The following is a 20,775-nucleotide window of genomic DNA, read 5'->3' on the forward strand; positions in this document are numbered from 1 at the left end:
GATACCTGTCACTTATTGCTTGGATATTGTTGGTTTCTTACATAAATTGTACATAATTTGTATTTTGTGTATATGGAGAAGTGCATGAATTACATTAATTATTGTGTAAATTACCACATTCACCAATTTAATGAAACTCTACAATATTTTTCAGGGGCTTGCGGTTTTCCTTTGTGTCACATGAACGCATTCATTTTCAAATGCAATTTGTGGAAAGAATTCTCGATTTTTCCACAAATTTTGCAATTTCTCACAAACAATTCCACATAATTCCTCTAAATCACACAAAAAATGGTCACAAAATCAAGAATTTTTGGACTGATATTAAAACCTGAGGCACAAATGATGTTAAAATTGTACTTTGTCCCACTTAAAAACCTGACTTTAAACACATACACACACGCACACACACACACACACACACACACACACACACACACACACACACACACACACACACACGCACACGCACACACAGTTTGTTTTGTCATCTAGGAACAGTCAGCAAACACTCCGAGTGTCATCCACAGTAACCGCAATTGGGGAAAATCCTAATCCGGCATCTATAGGTGTCCCTACGTCGACCCTTGTGATGGATAAACAGGGAGGGGTGGGGGGGGGGGGGGGGGGGGGGCTGCATGCTGCCTGCCTTGTGTTTGTCACTTCAAAGAAAATCCAGTAAAGGAGTCGTAAAGCCGCGCAGAAAGCCGAGGCCATATCAAAGCACACAAACAAATCCAGCAGCAAAGCATTAAACCCAGACACGACTTTAAACAAATCAAACGCCTTGCTTCAAACGAACAGTGAGGCGTACGCAGACAAACGCACACACAGTGACATGCAATTACTGAGCAAATGGATATCTGCAGTTTACAGTAAGAGGTGTGTGTGTGTGTCGTGTGTGTGTGTGTATGGGGTATTTACTCAACGTTAATTGCACACAGTGTCCACAACTCTCATTTAGGGACTGTAATAAAATGCCATTACCAACATAAGCGCTTCCACCTGTTAGGGATCTTATTCTCAGAAGCTGTTGCTTGTGTGTGTATTTGTTTAAGTCTGTCTGTGAGTGTGCGTCTGTTGCATGTGTATAAACGCGCGGTCAAAATCAATTGCTTTGTATGTCTAATGACAGCGCCGTGGAATGCTCTACATGCCACTGATTACAGAGAAAAGTCGTCCTAATGGGACAAAATAAGCCCTCGACTAATGCTGGTAGTTTTCATTTAACGCAATTTACTTTGTGTGTGGGTGCTGAGTCAGCAAATGAGCGCAATTGGCCCAGAGGTTTATTATTATTTTGGTTTTTTAATAGTTGTGAAACAATTCTCGGGTCCGTGTGGGGTTAATGGTTGGAGCAGAGTGAGAGTCAGAATGCCAAAGGCAAGCTCTGCTTTCAGTTAAAAAAATGTGTCAGAAAATTTCATAATTAGATTCCTTAACTACTAAATGATATTATATTAAAGGGATCCTCCCGTGTTTTTGCATTTGTGGCCTAAAACCTTTGAAATTTACTTAGTAGAAGATTTATGCCTAACAAAACACATTATTATGCGCCATATTAGTTATTATCTCTTAAAAACAGGTCTGTTAGATAACTGCAACCCAGAAGGACTTACTTACTTCAGCAACCAGAGCGTGTCAGCGCACTGTTTGTTTAAGGAGGAGTAAAGGCACTTTAGGAGAGCTCTTCCTCTCTGCTTCATTGTCTACTACCAAACCGCAGAGTAGGAAATGTCGCTCCCTGCACTCATAGATTTTTTTCGGTAAAGAAAAGAGGGTTAGATCGACATCTTTAACTTTTCCTGATTTTTGTCAGGGCAAACAAAAGCAGCACAAATTGTCATTTTGACTGAAAAAGCTGCTAAATGATCTAAGAATCAGGTTCAACATTTCACTCCAATAGAAAACAATGGGATGTTTACAGGCAGTGGGGCCCTGTGACATCATCAATCACATGATTTCAAGATGAAGGAACATTTTTAAAAGTTAATAAAATGAATATGGTGCGTAATAATGTGTTTTGTTAGGCATAGATCTACTAATAAGTACATTTGAAAGGTTTTAGGCCACATTTTAGAAACGATGGAGGATCCCTTTAAGATTTACCTTAACTCATACGTGACAGTTTAAAGCGACACAACCTAGGGGTGAAAAATCAGCCAAGTCTCGATTCGATTACAAACAGATTTCCGATTATTATTGATTTGATTTTCCATGATCTTCCATTTAACATCAGTCATCTGCTGCATTTCTTGACTTGAACTTCTTTACTGAGTAATGTTATTTCATCGCTTTAAAGCTGAATAATAACTAATTTGTGTCATAAATGTCTTTGGAGTCATTTTATATCTATACTTTTATCCTCAAACACACTTAATATCCCTATCAATGTGGGCCGCCATCGCCATTTTGGAATTTTCAGCCAATCAGAACAGAACATATGATGTTCTCGTCACGTCTAGCGTCCTTCACTCTGCTCCCATAGAGAGTTTACGGTGAAATAACATTTAAATTTCATCTTTTAGTGCTTAGTTACGTCTCATTCAGCCTTGGGCGATATTTATGGCGACATTCCTACATTACGTTAAAACAGGAATCGTATGATTTAAACTTCATCAAACCAGTGTGAGTTATGTAAATGTTGCATTTTGAGTAATAATCTCTACGCCACAGTTTGTCAAACATGTTGATGTCCAGAAGCGTGAGTTTAAAGTGATTTTTATTGCATCTGCAGCTTCTGAATTACCTCCAATTCTCTAAAGGAAAGGTTCAATATAAGCTGTGTGTATTGTGGGTCGAGGATCTCTTTAATTAAGTGCGGTTGGACACATTAGTCACCATGGTGTGGGTCGGTCTAAAGATGTAGTGGTGAACAACGCTGTGTGAAGTTTACATGTTCTCCCCTCATGATCTTTTTCCATCAGCTTCTTCCAAATTTCAAAAACATAATTTGGTAAATGAATTGCAGTCTCTTATTAATGTGTAGTGTAGGAGTGTCTCCCTGGATCTAATAATGGTGTCATCGTGCAGCTCTACACAAAGCCTGATAACAAGCTATCATTTATAATCAGCCGTGGTGCACCAGGGGAGCGAAATGACAGAAAAAAAATACACAGAATATCTCCAGAAAATGCAAAAAATTGCAGAAAAATCCACCAAACGAAAATATAATTACAGACGACTACAAAAATACAAAATAATAATAATAGCCTACAATAAAAAAAAAAGAAAGAAATCAAGTAACAATGCCTCCAAAACACACAGAAAATAAACAAAAATACACAAAATGACTTCAGAAACACAAAAAAATACAGCAAAATATTTTAAAAAATGACAGAAAAACATACAAATTGACAATTGAAACACATGCAGGTCTTAGTCTAATTCTGTTATGGCCCCTGAAGTAAATGCACAAAATGACAAGAAAAAGAAAACAAAAAACACGTAATTACAAAAAAATTACATCAAAACAACGATATTACACAAAATGACAAAAAAAAAAAAATGTACAAAAGGACAAGAAAAATATACATATATTTCCATAAAATGCACAAAAAATTACTATAAAAATCCTGACTAATAATAAAAATAACAATGCTTCCAACCAGACACAGAACAACAGCAAAAAAGCAGAAAATGACAGAAAAACATAAAAATGTACACAAATGTTTCATTTATGCTAATGCTAATATTATTAGAAGTCGATTTTTTAAATCAAACTTTATGTATACAGTATTTTATAACATTGAACCGAAAGTTGCATTTGAAAGCGGATGGAAATCTAAACTTTCGAGTGTCTCTCCTTGATTCCCTCGAGTCAGATCCTGATTGTAAATGGTAATTACTTGAGGACGCCTGCCAGTAACACGGCAGCATGTTGCATAGTCAGCGCTGTCAGCACCTGCCTAATGAACAGACAGGACTGAACAGAACCTCAGCACGGCTCTCAGCTCTGCTACACCAGTGCCAGAACGCATGCCAACAAGCGTCTGTTTGGAGGTGTCACTTTTGAAAAGGTGGAATATTATAGGAACACTTAGGAAATCTATTTCACAATCTTCCCCGAAAGCTTTTATATTGTTGAATTGAATAAACAAAGCTGTAGGTCTCACAGATACTTGACATAAGCTGCAGGATTATTGATAAAGTGAAGTCCGTGACCACGATTAGTAGCTACAGTATTGGTTCTGTAGTGGAGAAGCTGAAGGATTTGGGAAGGGGAACGAAGGGGAGGGAAGGAAGGGCGAATCTCTTTCTACTTTCCGCCCCAGTGTTTGAAGTCTAAAATCTTTTGCAGGGTTTTAAACATCTGTTTCCAAACTGCCAGCAGCCACTAATTAGGGCTAAAAACAAGACGGGACGCCGTGAGAACCCTGGGGTGGGCATGAGGCGACATGCACACCCCGCTAGAAAACCACTGCATTCCTCCGCTTAAAGACTACTTCTCTGAAGGAACGGGGGGAGGAGTGGGGGGGGGATAGGACTGGGGACTCGGGCTATGGAGGGAGGTGTAGTGCTGGATGTAGTGGGCTGGTATTATTCTGAGGCCCCACCTGTCAGTGTTTGATCCTGTGTGTGTGTGTGTTCTAAATGGTGTTTTCCTTTCTGTAACACTTCAAGCCATCAGGTGCGCTGCATCACTGGTTCTCAACCTTTTCAGCCCATGACCTCCTAAAATAAAGGTTCCAGATACCAAGGACCCCCACTGTAGCTGAAGGTGGTTGAACACAGACATGAACATTGAAGAACAGTCATGTGGAGACAGGACCATCTATAAGGGGGAATAAATGGGAGAGATTTTTGGGGTCCATCCATAAAGTCAGTAAAATGATGGTCCATTGTTCTATGAATCTGTGATAACCACATTTATTTATTCATCTGAATAATATTCACTGTTATACAGGAACATTGACTGTTGTTTGGGCCATAATATATAGTCATCTTGAAGATGTAAATCCTTGTTTTAATCAGAAATCAAATGGGTTAAAAGTGACCAAAAATGGTGATGAAATGGGATTTTAAAAACCACAGAAATTGGTTAAAAGTTGTGACCAAAAACAGACAGAAAAGTGGTAAAAAAAAGAGTTGACAGTACCAATATTGGTTTAAAAGTGGCAGAAATGGGAGGAGTTGGGGTAATGTAATTTAAAAAGTAGGAGCAATTAGTTTAAACTGGTAAATAATGTGCATGACAAATCGCAAATGTGGTTAAATTGGCAAAAGTGAGCATGAAATATGGTGAAAAGAGGTTAAAAGTGAGAATAATAGATCAACATGTGTGACATTAGGTTGAAAAAGTAGTGGAAAGGGTTTATAAGTGCTGAAAATGTCTTGAAAGTGAAAAAATGTGCAAAAAAGGCATTGAAATTTGATGGAGAAGTGGCAGAAATGGGAGTAATGTAGCAAAAATGCATTAAAATGATCAAAAATATGGCAAGAAAAAGTGATAAAAAATAAGGCAAGTTTGGTGTAGTTGCAGAAAAAGGGTAAAAATAGGCAAAAATGGGCTCAAATTGTTCAAAAAAATTCTTAGTTTCTTGAAGGCATCTGGCAACCCCGTCCCAGTTTTCATGCCACTGCTGAGAGCTTATCTGCAGTAGATGTTTGAGGAATATTCTCCAATAGAGATGCACCAAAAATGAGAAAACCAAAATTATTTATTATATTATTAGACTCGTTGCATTTATGGCTCTGAATGTGTACTCACCTCACTAAAATTAAAACATGCAATATTAATTCATATTAATATTAATATTTCAAAGAATAAATCAATTAAAAATTTTAACAAATATTTATTTAACACTGACATTCCAACAATGCACAATATGAAATAAATAAGAAACATTTTAACTTGACCCCACTCATATATTAGATAATATTGTATAACATTTACTATCATTGTTTGTATTTATATTGTTGTTTTGTGTGTTTTAGGAGTCATCTGGTATATTTTTGTTATTTTGTCTGATGCCATTTAGTGTTTTTTATGATTTTGTTTGTAGAAATTGTAGGTATTTTTCTGTCATTGAGTGTATTTCTGTGTCTTTTTCTGTCATTTTGATTATTTCTGTTGTCATTGTGTGTTTTCAGTCGTTTTGGGTCATTTTGTTGCAATCTTGCACATTTCTTTGTGAGTCATTTTGGCAAATCACTTTGAAAATAATCCCTGAAGCTGATTAGCTGTTTAGCCAGAACTTGGTACATTGACAAACACGAGAGGATGTTTTCACAAATATGTAAATTAATGCATGACCTCTTATTCAACCCTATATAAAGGACGCCAAAGACTAATGATTTGTTCAGTGGCTCAACGATCCATCACAGTCCTGTGTTTCTCAGCCTCCACTAGTGTTTCAGTGTCAACTCCCTCTACCAGAGCAGATGCTGCAGAGAGCAGCTGCTGCCGTTGGCTGTGAGTGACGCACTCTACATCAGTGTTTAGTCTGGATAATCAAGGAAACAAGATGAAAAGATTCAGACACAAATAATTAGCGGGAAATACTGAACAATGACCTTAGAGGTTAAAACGGCTCTCTCAGAAAGGTGAGACAAAGCAAAACTACTGTGAAAAGTTATAAAACATTATTCTCATTATTCACACTTTCTGTGAGCGATGTGTATTTGCAGGAGAATGTGGGGTTTTTGTCACAGAAAAACTGTCGAATAAAAGCCCAATTTAGTGATTAAATGTGCGAGAATGTACTATTTCATTATTTCATATTTTTGTTTGATTTTTGTGAATTTTTATTGTACATGTGTATTAATCAAGTTATTTGGTGTATTTTTAATTACCATTTTTGTTTGTTTTAGGTGTCATTTTGTGTGTTTCTGGAGTAATTTTGTGTATTTCTAGTGTAATTTTGTATGTTTCTGGAGTAATTTTGTGTATTTCTAGAGTAAGTTTGTGTATTTATATTGTCCGTGTGTGAATCAAGTCATTTTGTGTATTTTTATTATCATTTTTGGTTTTTTTTAGATGTCATTTTGTGTGTTTCTGGAGAAATTTTGTGTATTTGTATTGTTTTTGTGTGTCAATCAAGGCATCTGGTGTATTATTATCATCATTTTTGTTTTTAGGTGTCATTTTGTGTGTTTCTGGAGAAATGTGTGTGTATCTGGAGTAATTTGTGTGTTTTTAGCCACTATGTGTCATTTTTTCATAATTTTGTGTGTTTTGAGATAAAAGGCTGCGCATGTGATGCTAGTGTGTATTCCAAGGAAGATGAGTGGAGGGTAAACAATACAGCTTAAAGGAGAAATCCAAGTCATGGCCAACAGAATATTAGGAAGGGACACGTACAATTTAAATTTATAGCCAAAAAACGACTTTCAGTATGTTTGCTATGTCTATCCACAAATCCTCCAACACTCCAACTTCTTTCACTTTGTGTTTTTGGAATCACTTTCTGTGTTTTTTTAGTCGTTTCTGTTTAAAATAATATTATTACATACAATATGACAACATAAAACACACAAAATGTAGAAAAATATTACCAAAAAACACACAAAACAACAAGAAAAACTCCAAGAAAAAACAGAAACAACCCCAAAAACACAGAAAATGCAAAACAAAATTATATATAAGTTAAAAAAAACACACAAAATATACAAAATGACAACAAACATACACAAAGTAACAGATAAACATACAAAATATTTATATATATATATATATATATATATATATATATATATATATATATATTCTCATGACAAATTTAAAACCCTGTTTGTGTATCATGTGATTAGTGATTGGTGACCCTGCTCAGAGCACCTTCAACTGATGTGTATTATTTAACAGACTTGCTCAACACCCAAACCACCTCAAATAAACCCCTTAACTGTCACAAATGTACAATTTTCTCTCCTTATTTAACGCATCCCTGAGGAGACACTAATGTAATATGATCTAATTAAAGTCAAACTTGGCACTCACCTGTCGTCCAACCTTGTTGTTGTGCAGCCTCATACGAGCGTGGATGTCTTTGTAGGTCTCACGCGCGTCTAAAAAGTCGCGCGAGAACTTCTCCCCGAACTCCACATCGGGACTGCAGCCCCCCCACTCCCAGGAGTCTCTGGGGCCCGGCAGGTCGGCGGGGAACTGTTCCATGACTCCGTGGACCATGCCCTTTCCTCTTTGGATGGCCTCCACCTGCAAACGGTTCAGTTTGTCTCGAAACGCCTCCTCGTCCCCGCGACGCTTCTCGTCACAGCTGCAGGCTTTGAGTTTACCCATGGAGCAGGCGTTAGCTACGGCGTGCACTACGCCTGCCGCTGCGATGGCGTACGCAAAGGCACTTTCTCTGAACCCTGTGAGGAAAAGAGAGAAGCAGCGTTAGTGGAACCAAATCCTAAAACATTACATTATTTGTTGCTGGCCTTTAATGATCTTAAAAGACTAATAATCTGCAGTGAACATTGTATCTCAACCAATTGGGCTGGTATTGCACTTGGTTTACAGCAACAATTGTAATTTACTTAAAGGCAAGCCGCTGACTTTTTGACCCATATGAGTTATTTTAAATGATTCCTCAGGCCAATATACAGGGTTTGACAGTATCAATGCTCAGATTGGGGATGCCCTCTTGAAATACCACCCAAGTAAGTTTGGAGAGATGGACCGTCTTTGGCCATGTCATATTATCTGGTGAATGCCTGGAGAACATATCACTTTATGGCAGTCACGTGACCACAGGCTCTGGTATACTCATTGGGCTCAGGCTTTTGCTACTATTTTCCTGCCTGTTTGACTAGTGGTCATGGATGAGCCAAGCAAAAAGTTTAAAACTGCTTCTCAGGAGGCTAAAAAGATGCCGCAGAGACCCGCCAGGCCTCTGCGGCAGTGCCAGGCCTCCGGCGGCGGCGGCACTGCTCTTTCAGCCCCACCTGACCGACCCAGCCCTTAGAGCCAATCCTTATCCAGAAGTTCCAGGTCAACTACTGTCTGCATACACAATCAAAAGACAAGGGAGGCTGGCCCCACTGACTGTTTGTTGGTTTCTGTGACAGTGCTGCAGCGCTTGTGGCCACTCAGGGCGCTAGACGTGAAAGTTACATGTCTAGCGCCCCTAGTGGCCAAATGTTAATTTGGGAGATGCTCCACTACAATATTCATGTTATCCCTGTTCTACTGTAGCTTTAACACGTCAGGCTCATCAATGTAGGAGCCAATCAGAGAGAGGCGGGTCATCTCTAATAGGGGTGTTGATTGGACAATTACTTTGGCATGAGAATGACCCTGAGAAAGACAGAGGCTGTGTTTGAAATGAATGTCACACTCCGTACTATACACTACAATGAGTACATACTGTCTACTACAGTATATACTATTAGTATGATTAGAACAATGAGCGTTCCCACTGAAGTTTCCCAACATTTGAAGTGAGAAAGTGACCAAGTAGACAACAGTGTGAAAAAAACAAAACAAAAACCTAATAGAAGACAAGAATAGATGCTTTTATTTTGAAAAGGTTGTGTTTGACCTTTATCCTAATTTTACGTTCTGCATGTAATGCATCATGGAACCGTTGAGTATGACTAGTGTGTACCCACCATGCATGCTAAAAATGTCCCCATATAGTATACATCCGGGTATTTCTTGCGTACTCAATCTTTTCATACTTTTTAATGGGAACACACTACATATTCATTTATTCTCCTCCTGAGCATCCATAACCATATCTTAGGCCAAAATCTCAAGGTTTTTCAAATCAAAAGCAGCATTTTAATGGTGGCAATATAATGTCTGGTTAGCTAAAGAAAAGACACGCTAAACATTTTTTTGTTTTTTGTTATGAATACAGGTGTTGGTTATATTTTGGGTTTTTTGTTGAATAAAACTGAATTATTAAACTCAGACTTCTTTCCTCTATTTGTGTGATGTTGAGCCTATTGAACAGCTGTTTGTTCGTTTTGGGAATAATGATGATTTGGTTGGTTTTTGATGTGATTTTATTAAACACAAACCTGGTCTGAAATATCTACAACTGGATTACATAGTTCACGTTTTCTGTTATTCAGATTTTTATTCTGTGGACCGAATTTGATGATCTAAACGGCCAGTTTTGGCTTCGGGGCCTTGCGACTTATGAGCTACTTTTACTTGTAATTAAGTAGTTTTTGACAAGTGTTTGACTGGAATTTTACAAGTAATAAAGGTGACTACTTGTTGGTGGCTAATCTGTTACTTAAAGGAAAAAGGTGTTCAATCTTTGTGATATTTCGGGACTTTCTCTCTCACTAAATTGGAAATATGGTGTAACCATAAAAGCACAGGTTAAGGAGTGATAAACAGTGCCATCCTGTGAGTTTAGGTTCAATTCTCAGTGCCCTGCATGCTAATCATGTGATGCATCTGTAGGGAAAATCAGAGGATTAGCAGGTAAATGGATCAAGTGGCATGAAATAGGTGCTCCCTAGTCTTTTTCCTCACTTTTCCACTCAGTGGGCAGAAAACACTTGGTCTTGATAATGTTTGAGAGTCGACTTCTAGTGTATAGCAGCAGCGTGCAGCATGCTGATGTTTACTGACGTCGAGACTCAGTTGTGGTTTTGCAATTCATTACTTAGCATAAGAAGCACAACGGTTTATTCGCACCTTGACTGTATTTACTCACATGCCAAGACTCGTAAAACGAGAGCGAACATCTGGGTCAGTTTTCAATTAAGTCTTTTATTCGCGACTCGTGAGCAGCAGAAACATTTGCACAGTGAGTCCGTGCACCAGAAGGCTGGCAGGTTCCTCAAAGAAACTCATTTTAACCCACATATGGATCCGTTTATTCTCAAATATACACAGTTAATGAACATTCATGTAGAAATCAGATTGTTCCACGACTACCGTATAGTGTGTTGAATGTAAAGCTGTATAGCTATGTAGGTATAGCTGACATATTTTGAACATTTAGCTCATTTTTCTTTCATTTGAGACAGAAATCCCTGTAAAACTACATGTTCTATATCACAGTTAAAATGTGTGCACATGAAAAATAAATCTAAATATGAATGTTGAATATAAATCTAAATGTTATATCTAAATTTTTAAATTAAAATGATAAATATAAATCATAAATCTAAATGTTAAATTTAAATGATAAATCTAAATGTTACATCTAAATATAAACATCTAATAAACCTGCCCACTTTGTTTAATTTCTAAATGTTTAGCTTTACACTTGGCGACCAGTTTAACATTTAGATTTAACAATTAACATTTAACATTCAGATTTAGATTTAATCTCTATATTTAACTCAAGAGTTTACGGTGATGATGGAACTTTTTAAATTGCAATTTCAAGCTTTTTTTTTTCATTCTTTTTGGAGTAAGAAGTATGTATTGCTATAGAAAAGTGGGAGGTTACGTAGCTTTTTCATGGATGCTTAAACGAGGTTGTGTTTGAAGGTGGGACGTCATCACTGTAGAGGTAGGACTGATGACATCATCACTGTAGAGGTAGGACTGATGACATCATCACTGTTGAGGTCGGACTCTAACGGAGTTTGTAATGCATTTATGAAATAATTTTTTAACGGTATCACTGCAGTCAAAACAAATCCAACGTCGCACACCCTTGAACCAAGCAGCAGCCATGTTGAAACTCTCAGGTCAGTCTGATCCTGATCCGCAGAGATATTTGAGGAATACACACACACACACACACACTGGCTTTTATAGAGAGATACAAAAAATATTGTGGGCATCAGCTTTAATAAAAGTTTCATGATGGATGCTTTCTTTGTCATTTTTATCTCAATGTTTGCACTGAAGGGCTGGATTTTCACACTCATTCACACACACATCCCTAATGCACAGAAATGGCTCACTGTCCATTCGTGGTAGAATCAGGTGTTCCACATCGTTTCCTCTTGTTCATTTGTTGTCATAGATCTCAGCTGACTTTATGTGAATATAAACCTTAGGTTCTACTAAACCAAGGCCAACGCAGTCACTCACTGCTTCAGAAAACAGTGAATTATGATGGAAAGTTGTAAAGAGAACATGAAAAGGAACCACTTAGGAGTTTACAGCCATGTGCTGCAAGGGGAAATGATTTGGGCTGCTTGTTGGAGTCAAATAAAACACTCTTAACTGGAACTCCCCCCTTTTCTGTGCCGACGCATGTCTGTTCTTTGCTTTAAACTCAAAGTTTACGTCTTGATGTTTAGTTTTTGGTGACGTGTGATGTCATGTTTGCTGTCATACTGAAACTATTTGCTGTTGTTTGCTGCACATGGGGGAAGAACTCTACCGCAAAACATCAAATCCACACTAGAGCTGTGTGCAAATATGCATGGTAACTATTAAATACATTTTAATAGTTTTATTCATTTCATTTTTTGCTTCCGTTTAGCGTCTTTTATTACCCATTATCCATGCGCCATGTATTAAATCTGATGAATTTAGAATGTAGAAATGTAAAACTTCACCAATTCTCCATGAACTTGTTTGCTGGAGTGATATGTTGCAGGAGAACAGTAAAACACATTATAAAGTAAAGGAATGTGGGAATAATATGGTTCGATGGCATCTTGGCTGCAGAGGAGAGTCCTAATTGGTGCTGAGGAGTGGGTGGAGCTAGTGGCGAGGCTGGATCAATACACTTCAGTTAGATACAGGAGGTGAGATAAATGCTAAGTTGTGTGCGAACAGTTTCTATTTAGTTACGGCATTACACTCAGAGTTGGGAATGTTAGTACTAATAAGGGCAGTTCTCATTTTTCTAAGTAAATTGTTGTTTTTTTTATTTTTAAAACATTGTATGCTGAGTTTACATGCAAAAACTTCACATTCCATCTATGCCAATTGTGTAATTTTTTGACTAATTGCAGGATTAAAAAACAAAACAAAAAATTTATAGTTCTTTCCACAATTTTTGATTAAAAAATAACTCTTGTTATGTAATAAAAGTACAACAAAACTGAGCACAGCAAATATTGAGGTGTTTCATTCAATTTGTGTATTTTGAGGGACTAAGTTATCCACAAGTTAATTATTTGGTAATTTACAAACAGTAAATCATGTTTTCTCTCATTTTTACTTTCTCCTGTGGGCCACGTTGGATGCTGTAAAGGGCTGGATTTGGCCCCTGGAACTTGAGTTTGACACATGTGGTTTAGGGTGTGTATTTTTATTCAATAGCAATGCTAAACATTGTGACTTTAAGCAGGTCACTAGCACACAGGGACAACAAAATGAAATTTTTTTTGTGTTTTTTCCCCCAAATGATTAACTTTTTCAAATTCATATCTGAGTATTTCTTGAATTTATTCACGGTTTCATACAACAGACGTGTTGTGCGTTACATATGAAGCCAAAGCTAATGAGCTAACAACAGTGCAGCAGGTTTCCTCATCACTGACAGGTGCCTTAATGAAGACGTGTCACTGGGAGTATTGGTTTTAGATGAATGCTGTCCTGATTTGATCGATGGAAACTGTCAACGGTGTTTTTTTGGAGAGACAGAGATTCCCATAGTAGCATTACATATTATGAAATAAACTACCTGACACTGTTACTTTGCATAACCGATAAGCAGATAAAGATTTACTGTATATGGCAAAGTTTAATTTATTCAGTTTTTTTGGAGGTCCACTTTGATCTCCTGACATGTTTTGACCAGTAAGTTCCATTTTAATAATATGTTAAGGTTTCATTCATTCAGAAACCTTTTTCTCAGGAAATTTACTGTGATCTCCTGATGTGTTTCAACTGTCAAGTTTCTCTGACTTCTGCGTAGTAATTCCAAATACTAATGAAATTACTACGCAAATGGAATTATTACACAAATGCAAACTTCACAGGAAACTTCAAAGCGATCAGCAGACGCCTCTGATGAAGACTTGCAGTTGAAACATGTCGGGAGATGAAAGTTTATTTCCTAAGGCAGTGTTTCTCAAATGGGGGTATTTGTACCCCTAGGCCCTAGGGGTACATGATGGCACTACAGGGGCTACAGGGAGAGACAAAGAGAGTGGCAAATTTACAAATGGAAGCATTAAAGATATGGCGTTTGTGTTTATTTTGAGATAAAAATGATAATAAAATGATCTTGATTAGATCATAAACTGAAAATACAAGTCAGTCTTGGTTCCACACCAGGCGAGAGATGACTGGAAATGATAAAAATATTCAGGAGGCACTAAATACTCACTTTTCAGTTATTCACTAAATGAAATTCTTTAAAATGTGTGTTATCACTCATTCATTCCATCATTAGGCTCTATAGTTGCTTTTTCACAGTATTCTGAGCAAAATGTTGTAGTTGGACAAAAGGGGGGACTTGAATTTCGAGGTTCTTAAGCCAAAAAAAGATTGAGAGCCACTGTCCTAGGAAGAGTTGTCTGAATAAATGAAACCTTAACATATTATTCAAAAAGAAGACAAAAAGACTCTTGCTGGGATTAGATAATAATTTTAACTCACTAACTTCCAAACCTGCTTCACCTCATCCACACATGCAGCGTGGAAGAAGAAGCGAGGCCGACGGCACTCACTCAGGCACATCCTCCTCGTACTTTAAAAAGACTGTTTTAGCTCCTTCCCTGTGCTGCGACACGGGACCCCGGAAGGCTGGGAACAAATCAATCTAACAAATAATTCACTGGCTGCGGCACGCCCGGCTGAACTGATGGCAGAGGAAGTGGCAAAATGTATTAAAGATTCAAAGGAAACTGTCACTTTGTGTTACAGAAACCAACTAAACAGGTTTATGCTTTTGCCGCCGAGAGTTGGGAAAGTGCTGAGAGCAAATTCACAAGCACTTGCACTGGCAAGGGAAGTAAAAAGCATTAAGAGCGAACCGTAACGAGGGAGGACACAGACACGGTGACAGAGAGAGGGACAGTAAAGACAGCGGAGGAATCTCTTATTTCCGTCTATCCAGGTCTTTCCTGGTATCCTCTTTAGCCTAGTTTTTAATGCAAGCTTTGCAGGAATGGCACAGAAATGTTATACGCATCTCTCAACGGCCACAAATTAAATATGAATGTTAAAAAAAATAGAGAAAATTGAAACTAGAAGAATAGAAAAAAGGTCCAAGGACAAACATTTCTACTGGATTCATTTTATTGAGTTTCTAAAAAAAAGTTGGCTAAAGGTCATACTTTCCAGCATGATTCTTTTTGAATAATATCTTAAGTTTTCATTTATTCAGACAACTATTTCTTAGGAAATCCACTTTGATCTCCACGTAATAATTCCAGGAAGTTATTTTTGAATATCTTAAGTTAATTTATTCAGACAACTTTTTTCTCAGGAAATTTACTTTGATCTCCTGACATGTTTTGACTGATAACTACCAGTCTTCTTCAGAGGCGTCTGCTGATAACTTTGATGTTTCCTTTGAAGTTTCCTTGACCTCCGTGTAGTAAATCCAGCACAATTGTTTTTGTCTTTGATCTGCTGATTGCTTTGATGTTTCAGAAGTCAAGGAAAAAAAATAAATAAATAAATAAATTACCAAATCTGGATCATCACCTGGATTTAATATTTTAAAAAACAGGGCCCCGACAACTGACAACTGACAACTGCCAGTCTTCGTCAGAGATGTCTGCTAACCGCTTTGATGTTTCCTCGACTTTAATAATTTAATTTGCATAATAATTCCATTAGTAATTTGAATTACGATGTGGAAGTCAAGGAAACTTCGAAGGAAATATCAAAGCGATCAGCAGGCGCCTCTGACGAAGATTAGCAGTTGTCAGTCAAAACATGTCAGGAGATCAAAGTGGATTTCCTAAGGAACAGTTGTCTGAATAAATGAAACCTTAACATAATATTCAAAAAGAAAACAAAAAGAACTTTCTGGAATTATTAAAGCGAAACACATCAAAGCGATTAGTAAATGCCTCTGAAGAAGACTGGCTGTCAACAGTCGAAAAATGACAGGAGATCAAAATAAATTTCCTGTAAAAAAATTCTGTAACTCGCTAAGTAACAAACCACAAGATCAAAGTGGATTCCTTAAGGAACAGTTTTTTGAATAAGTACACTTATTAAAGGTCATACTTGTCACTGAGATTGTTGAGAAACTTATTTAGAACTGGTTACCTAATTCACGCCTTTGTGTCTGCATGCCAGCATTTGCCATGGCCGCACGCAACAATTGCATGTCGGCTCGTATCAGTCTTTGAGCTCCGCTGAAGAAAATCTGTAAACCTAGTGATTCATCCGTTTCATGTCTAAGTGAGTTTGTTTGTGTCAGTAGAGTTTGGAGTTTCTGCACCGGAGGCAAACCAGGGATGCCAGACAACCAGTCACTGCATCAATTAATAATGACAAGCAGGCCTTCAATGACTCAATGGGAAGTGAAAGTAGGAGCAATGGTTGCTGTGCATCCAATATGGGTAACAAATTTCTTAAATTGTTGCACAGTGGGGACGATAAAATATCACACTGTCAAATGCAGAAAATTAGCAATCGAGCATCTCTTAATTCAAAAACTGTGTTACATGGGTGTCAAACTCAAGGATTATTGTTTAAATTGCATTAAAAACATTATTCCTTAACAAGTTTTAAACTCATTTTAACTCAGGGGCATTATTCAACCCAGTTTGATATTAAATGGAAAAAAAACAAGTTTAATCCAAGCATTTTTTTATAAAGGAAATAATAATTTTACCACAATTAAACACGTGATTATATGTGAATCATTACGATAGAGCAGGGTGTCAAACTCATTTTAGTTCAGGGGCCAAATACAAAGTTTTATCTCAAGTGGGCCATAGATGATAGGTGGGAAAAGAATACATTTCAACATTACTATGTCCTACTTTGCCCTTCCAACTTTTAATGACAGTAAAAGTAAAGTAAAGCCAAGCACTAAGTGACAGATGTCAGTCCCTAGAGGATCTTCACCTACATTCTTCTTGATTTTGTGAATAATTTGATTAAAATTGAAGGATTTTGGAAAAATGGACTACTTTCAATAAATTAGGTTTTAAAAATCACTGCCATCATGTGATATTAGCATGGCAAATATTGTAAAGTTTCACTGAATTTCTGTATTTGGAGGAGCTATGATATTTACAATGGAATTTGTTGATAGTTTACACATTTATCAATGGTTTTACTCACTCCTGCGGGCCACATTTGATGCTCTAAAGGGCCGTAATCGGCAAACTCAGATGCTATGCAGCACAGGCTTTCATTTTTGACATGTGTATTATTTATTTGGTAAATTAACGCATGCTGCAGCCCAGTTTCAAATATTTATAACTGCATGCTAAGAAAGTTGTTCACAGCTGGAAATGTTAAAAAAGAGCATAATGATAATAATAATAATATTGATCAGGGTTCTTGCCAGCGCTGTTGAGTGTAGGGGCCCCCGACGCTGTGATTTCGATTCCCTACGTTGTGATGTCGGCCTCTACACTGCATAGGAGCCTTTTCTGTCATTTTTTTCCCTTTTTAAACTGTACAATCATAATAATTGCTGCACACCTGGACACAAAATGGACGTGCATGGGTTGTTTAAACTCATTTTAATCTGCATAACCTAGAAACACATACTGTACATGAGCCGCTCCGTCTATTCACTACAGGTGACTTGCTGGGGTTGGGCCTTAACCCATAATCACCGCCCAGTATAAACAGTGTGTTTCATAATCTAAACAACAACAATCAAATGAATAAAACAGTATAAAAATATACAATTAATGAAACTTTAGCTTCAATTCACAAAATGTGGCCCTCAAAATGCAGGAAACAGTGTTTCAGGGGGTTATAAATTTAGAACTGTTCAGGAGCAGATGATGGTCCTGGACCCTTCTAAGACTCGCACGCTGTGAAACGTTAAAGATGAGAACCTGATAATACAGTATTTTTCTGGTTCGGTCCACTTAAGACTAAATAAGATGAGCTTGGAACAATCTTGATGAAACAATTCAACTAAGTATGAATATAATGCAGTGAAACTGGTAGAAATTGCTGTTGATGCTGATGAGAAAGTCCACAGAGAAAATGATGTCCGGGACTCCCTCCTACGCATCTTAACAGCCGGTTAAACTAGAGACTGAAACTAAGGACCGCGGTGTGTGCGTGCGTGCGTGTGTGTGCGTGCATGTGTACATGCGTGTGTCTGTGTGTGTGCACTAAGCACCCAGGTGCTCAGGCTACTAAGTAATTGATGCCTTTTCCAGTCAATAACCTGGGATGAGCCCATCTGAGGGCTTCCCAACTCTGAAGATCCTCTTTCATCCTTTGTGGATAACTCGCTAAGCTTGAAACGCTACAAAGCGTCAGAGGAAACTGATCTGCATGAGGTTTGTTAATCTGGAGGAGACTTACTACACGCTTTTTGAAGTCACCCATGCTTTTGTTACGGTTACACAGAAACGTCAGAGAGAAGGAAGGCATAACTGGGAAATGTCACTGTGGTTGACGCCATTGCCAGATATAAGCAGAGAATTTCACCAAGAGGCAAATAAATGATAGATCTGTGATATGATATCTAATCCTTCAAATACAGATGATTTAAAGTGTTTAATTAGAGTGCATGTGAGGAGGGAATCACAGGCATTTCTAGGACACTGATCAATAAGGGTCGAAGAAAATATCGATTTGCCGATATATCGTGATATTTCACCGTGCGATTATCGTATCAATCCAAAAAATGTCCAAATCAACTTTTTTAAATCATGTTTTTTAATAAATAAAAAAACACATTTAATTGCGCTAACATATGCATAGCACGTAAAGGCCCGGTCACTAGGTGCCAGTGAACCACATCAGACCGTGTTAAAATACCTCACTACTTTTATATACGTATGGTTTTCATAACTTAAAGCTGCAGTTTGTATAATCCTCTCTCTGCTCTGTTTTGAAACCGAAACTCAACGTCCCATACCGGTGTCTTTTATGAACGCTCTTAGCAACTTTTTTCTCAGTAGTGACTAGTGACAAGTGTAGGGACTTTATCTTGTGTTATTGGAGATTGTTCTGGTGTTTTAGAGACTCTAACATGAATGCACGTATCATTATAGTTCCTGTCCTGAGCAGCTACTGCTGCTGTCGGCTTGTCAAGGCTGTGATCTAGGCTCCCTGAGCGGACTGACAACCATCACTCCGCATCCAGACTATAAAATTACTTCAACTTGAATAAGCTTCTCTTGGTTTACACACGATTTATCCCGTCTGTTATCACTCTCTTTCTGACGCCAGTGTGTGTGTTTGTGGGGTGGACCCTGCACAGTCACGAAGGGTCCATGAGGACTCAAAGCGATCCGTTCCTCCTCAGTGTTTGTGGCTGTTGCTTCTCCACCTCAGTCTGCCTTTTTACACTTGATGTGCCGTGTAACTGTTGTGTCTAATGCTGTTATGGAGACTTTTTCTGGGATGTCCTTCATTACACTTTTACTATCAAGGGTACCTGAAGGCACCTGACTTCAGTCGTGCAGCCAATAGTAATGCCAAAAACAGCTCATGGAGCACACGTGTTTGTAGAAAGATCTCTGATTGGCCGAAGTCCAATGTGACGCTCCTAGATTTATAAATGTAATTTTACAGAACCAGAAGAAGAAGAATAGATTCACTGTCCACTCAGAACACTATGGATTACAGTATGCTCCAAGATGATTATGGATTTTTGACCGTGATGCCGATAAAAAAGTTACATACTGCAGCTTTAACAGAATCAGAATCTGTTGTGGAAGCAAAAGTTAAACTTTTTGGGAAAAATGTAAATTGAGAGTTTGATAAACATACCACTTGTTTTTGATATTGGTACTTGAATTACAGTTAGTTAAAATGTACTTGTACTTACAAGTTTAAAAAAAAAAACATTTCAATTGTATTTCATACCATTTTGTACTTGTAAAGGTGAAATTTGTCACTATTGATATTGCGCTATATCATCATGCATATATATATATAGTTTAGTATGGGGATGTATCGTATCGTGACATGTAAATCGTGAATCGTATCGTCAGATTCATGGCAATGCACACCCCTACTGATCAACTCTTATTTAGTCTTTAAATTTGCGATTGTGACCATGACACAACACGACTGACCTCTTTTGAACACGATGCTGTCATAGGGTATTTTGTTGCGAGTCTCCAGGCTGGAACAGTTCCAGCGATGGCCCCTGAACTGGTGTTGACACTCGTGGATGGCGATCTGGATTCCCTGGATGGCCGACGCCGTCACATCCGGGTTTCTCATGCACACCTCCAGCTGGCGCCGAGTCAGGCCCGGCAGCGTCAGACACACCGTGTTGGCGTTGAGGATGGGGTCGATGTTGGGCAGCTTCAGCCCCAGGATTTCATTGGATCCTACCCTGTGTGCAGCAGCATCACATTCATGTTATTACCAAAAATAATGCAGAAGAAACTATTGTTTATTTGTATTGTCTTTGTGTGTTAGTCGAGTCATTTGGTGTATTTTTGTTATCATTTTTTATTTGTTTTAGGTGTTGTTTTGTGTGATATGGAGTAATTTAGTATGATTCTAAAGAAATTTCATGTGTTTCTGAAGTAATTTTGTCTGCTTTTGGAGTAATTTTTGTGTATATTTATTTTCTTTGTGTGTTAGTCGAGTTATTTTGTGTATTTTTATTATCATTTTTGCTGGTTTTAGGTGTCATTTGGTGTGTTTCGGGAGTAATTTGGTGTATTTTTTATTGTCTTTGCGTGTTAACAGAGTTATTTGGTGTATTTTCATTGTTTCAGGTGTGATTTTGTGCGTTTCTTGATAAATGTTGTGCACTTTTCTGCTCTTTTATGTGTTTTTTGTAAGTTTCTAAAGAAAAGGCTGCATAATGTGATGCAAGTGTG

The 20,775-nt window shown here is 37.8% G+C and overlaps 1 protein-coding gene across 2 annotated transcripts in view; it reads right to left on the reverse strand.

The window, feature by feature from the left end:
- The window catches only part of wnt10a (wingless-type MMTV integration site family, member 10a), a 66,355-nt gene that overhangs the window by 12,863 nt on the left and 32,717 nt on the right, over nt 1–20,775 (reverse strand). For both annotated transcript variants that reach the window (XM_028435983.1, XM_028435984.1), the window contains exons 2-3: nt 20,014–20,279; nt 7,940–8,313 (exon numbers count right to left, since the gene is read on the reverse strand). In XM_028435983.1, the coding sequence (XP_028291784.1) occupies nt 7,940–8,313; nt 20,014–20,279 (640 nt within the window). The remainder of the gene's footprint in view (nt 1–7,939; nt 8,314–20,013; nt 20,280–20,775) is intronic.

Source organism: Gouania willdenowi, chromosome 21, assembly GCF_900634775.1.
Source record: "Gouania willdenowi chromosome 21, fGouWil2.1, whole genome shotgun sequence".
NCBI lineage: Eukaryota > Metazoa > Chordata > Actinopteri > Blenniiformes > Gobiesocidae > Gouania > Gouania willdenowi.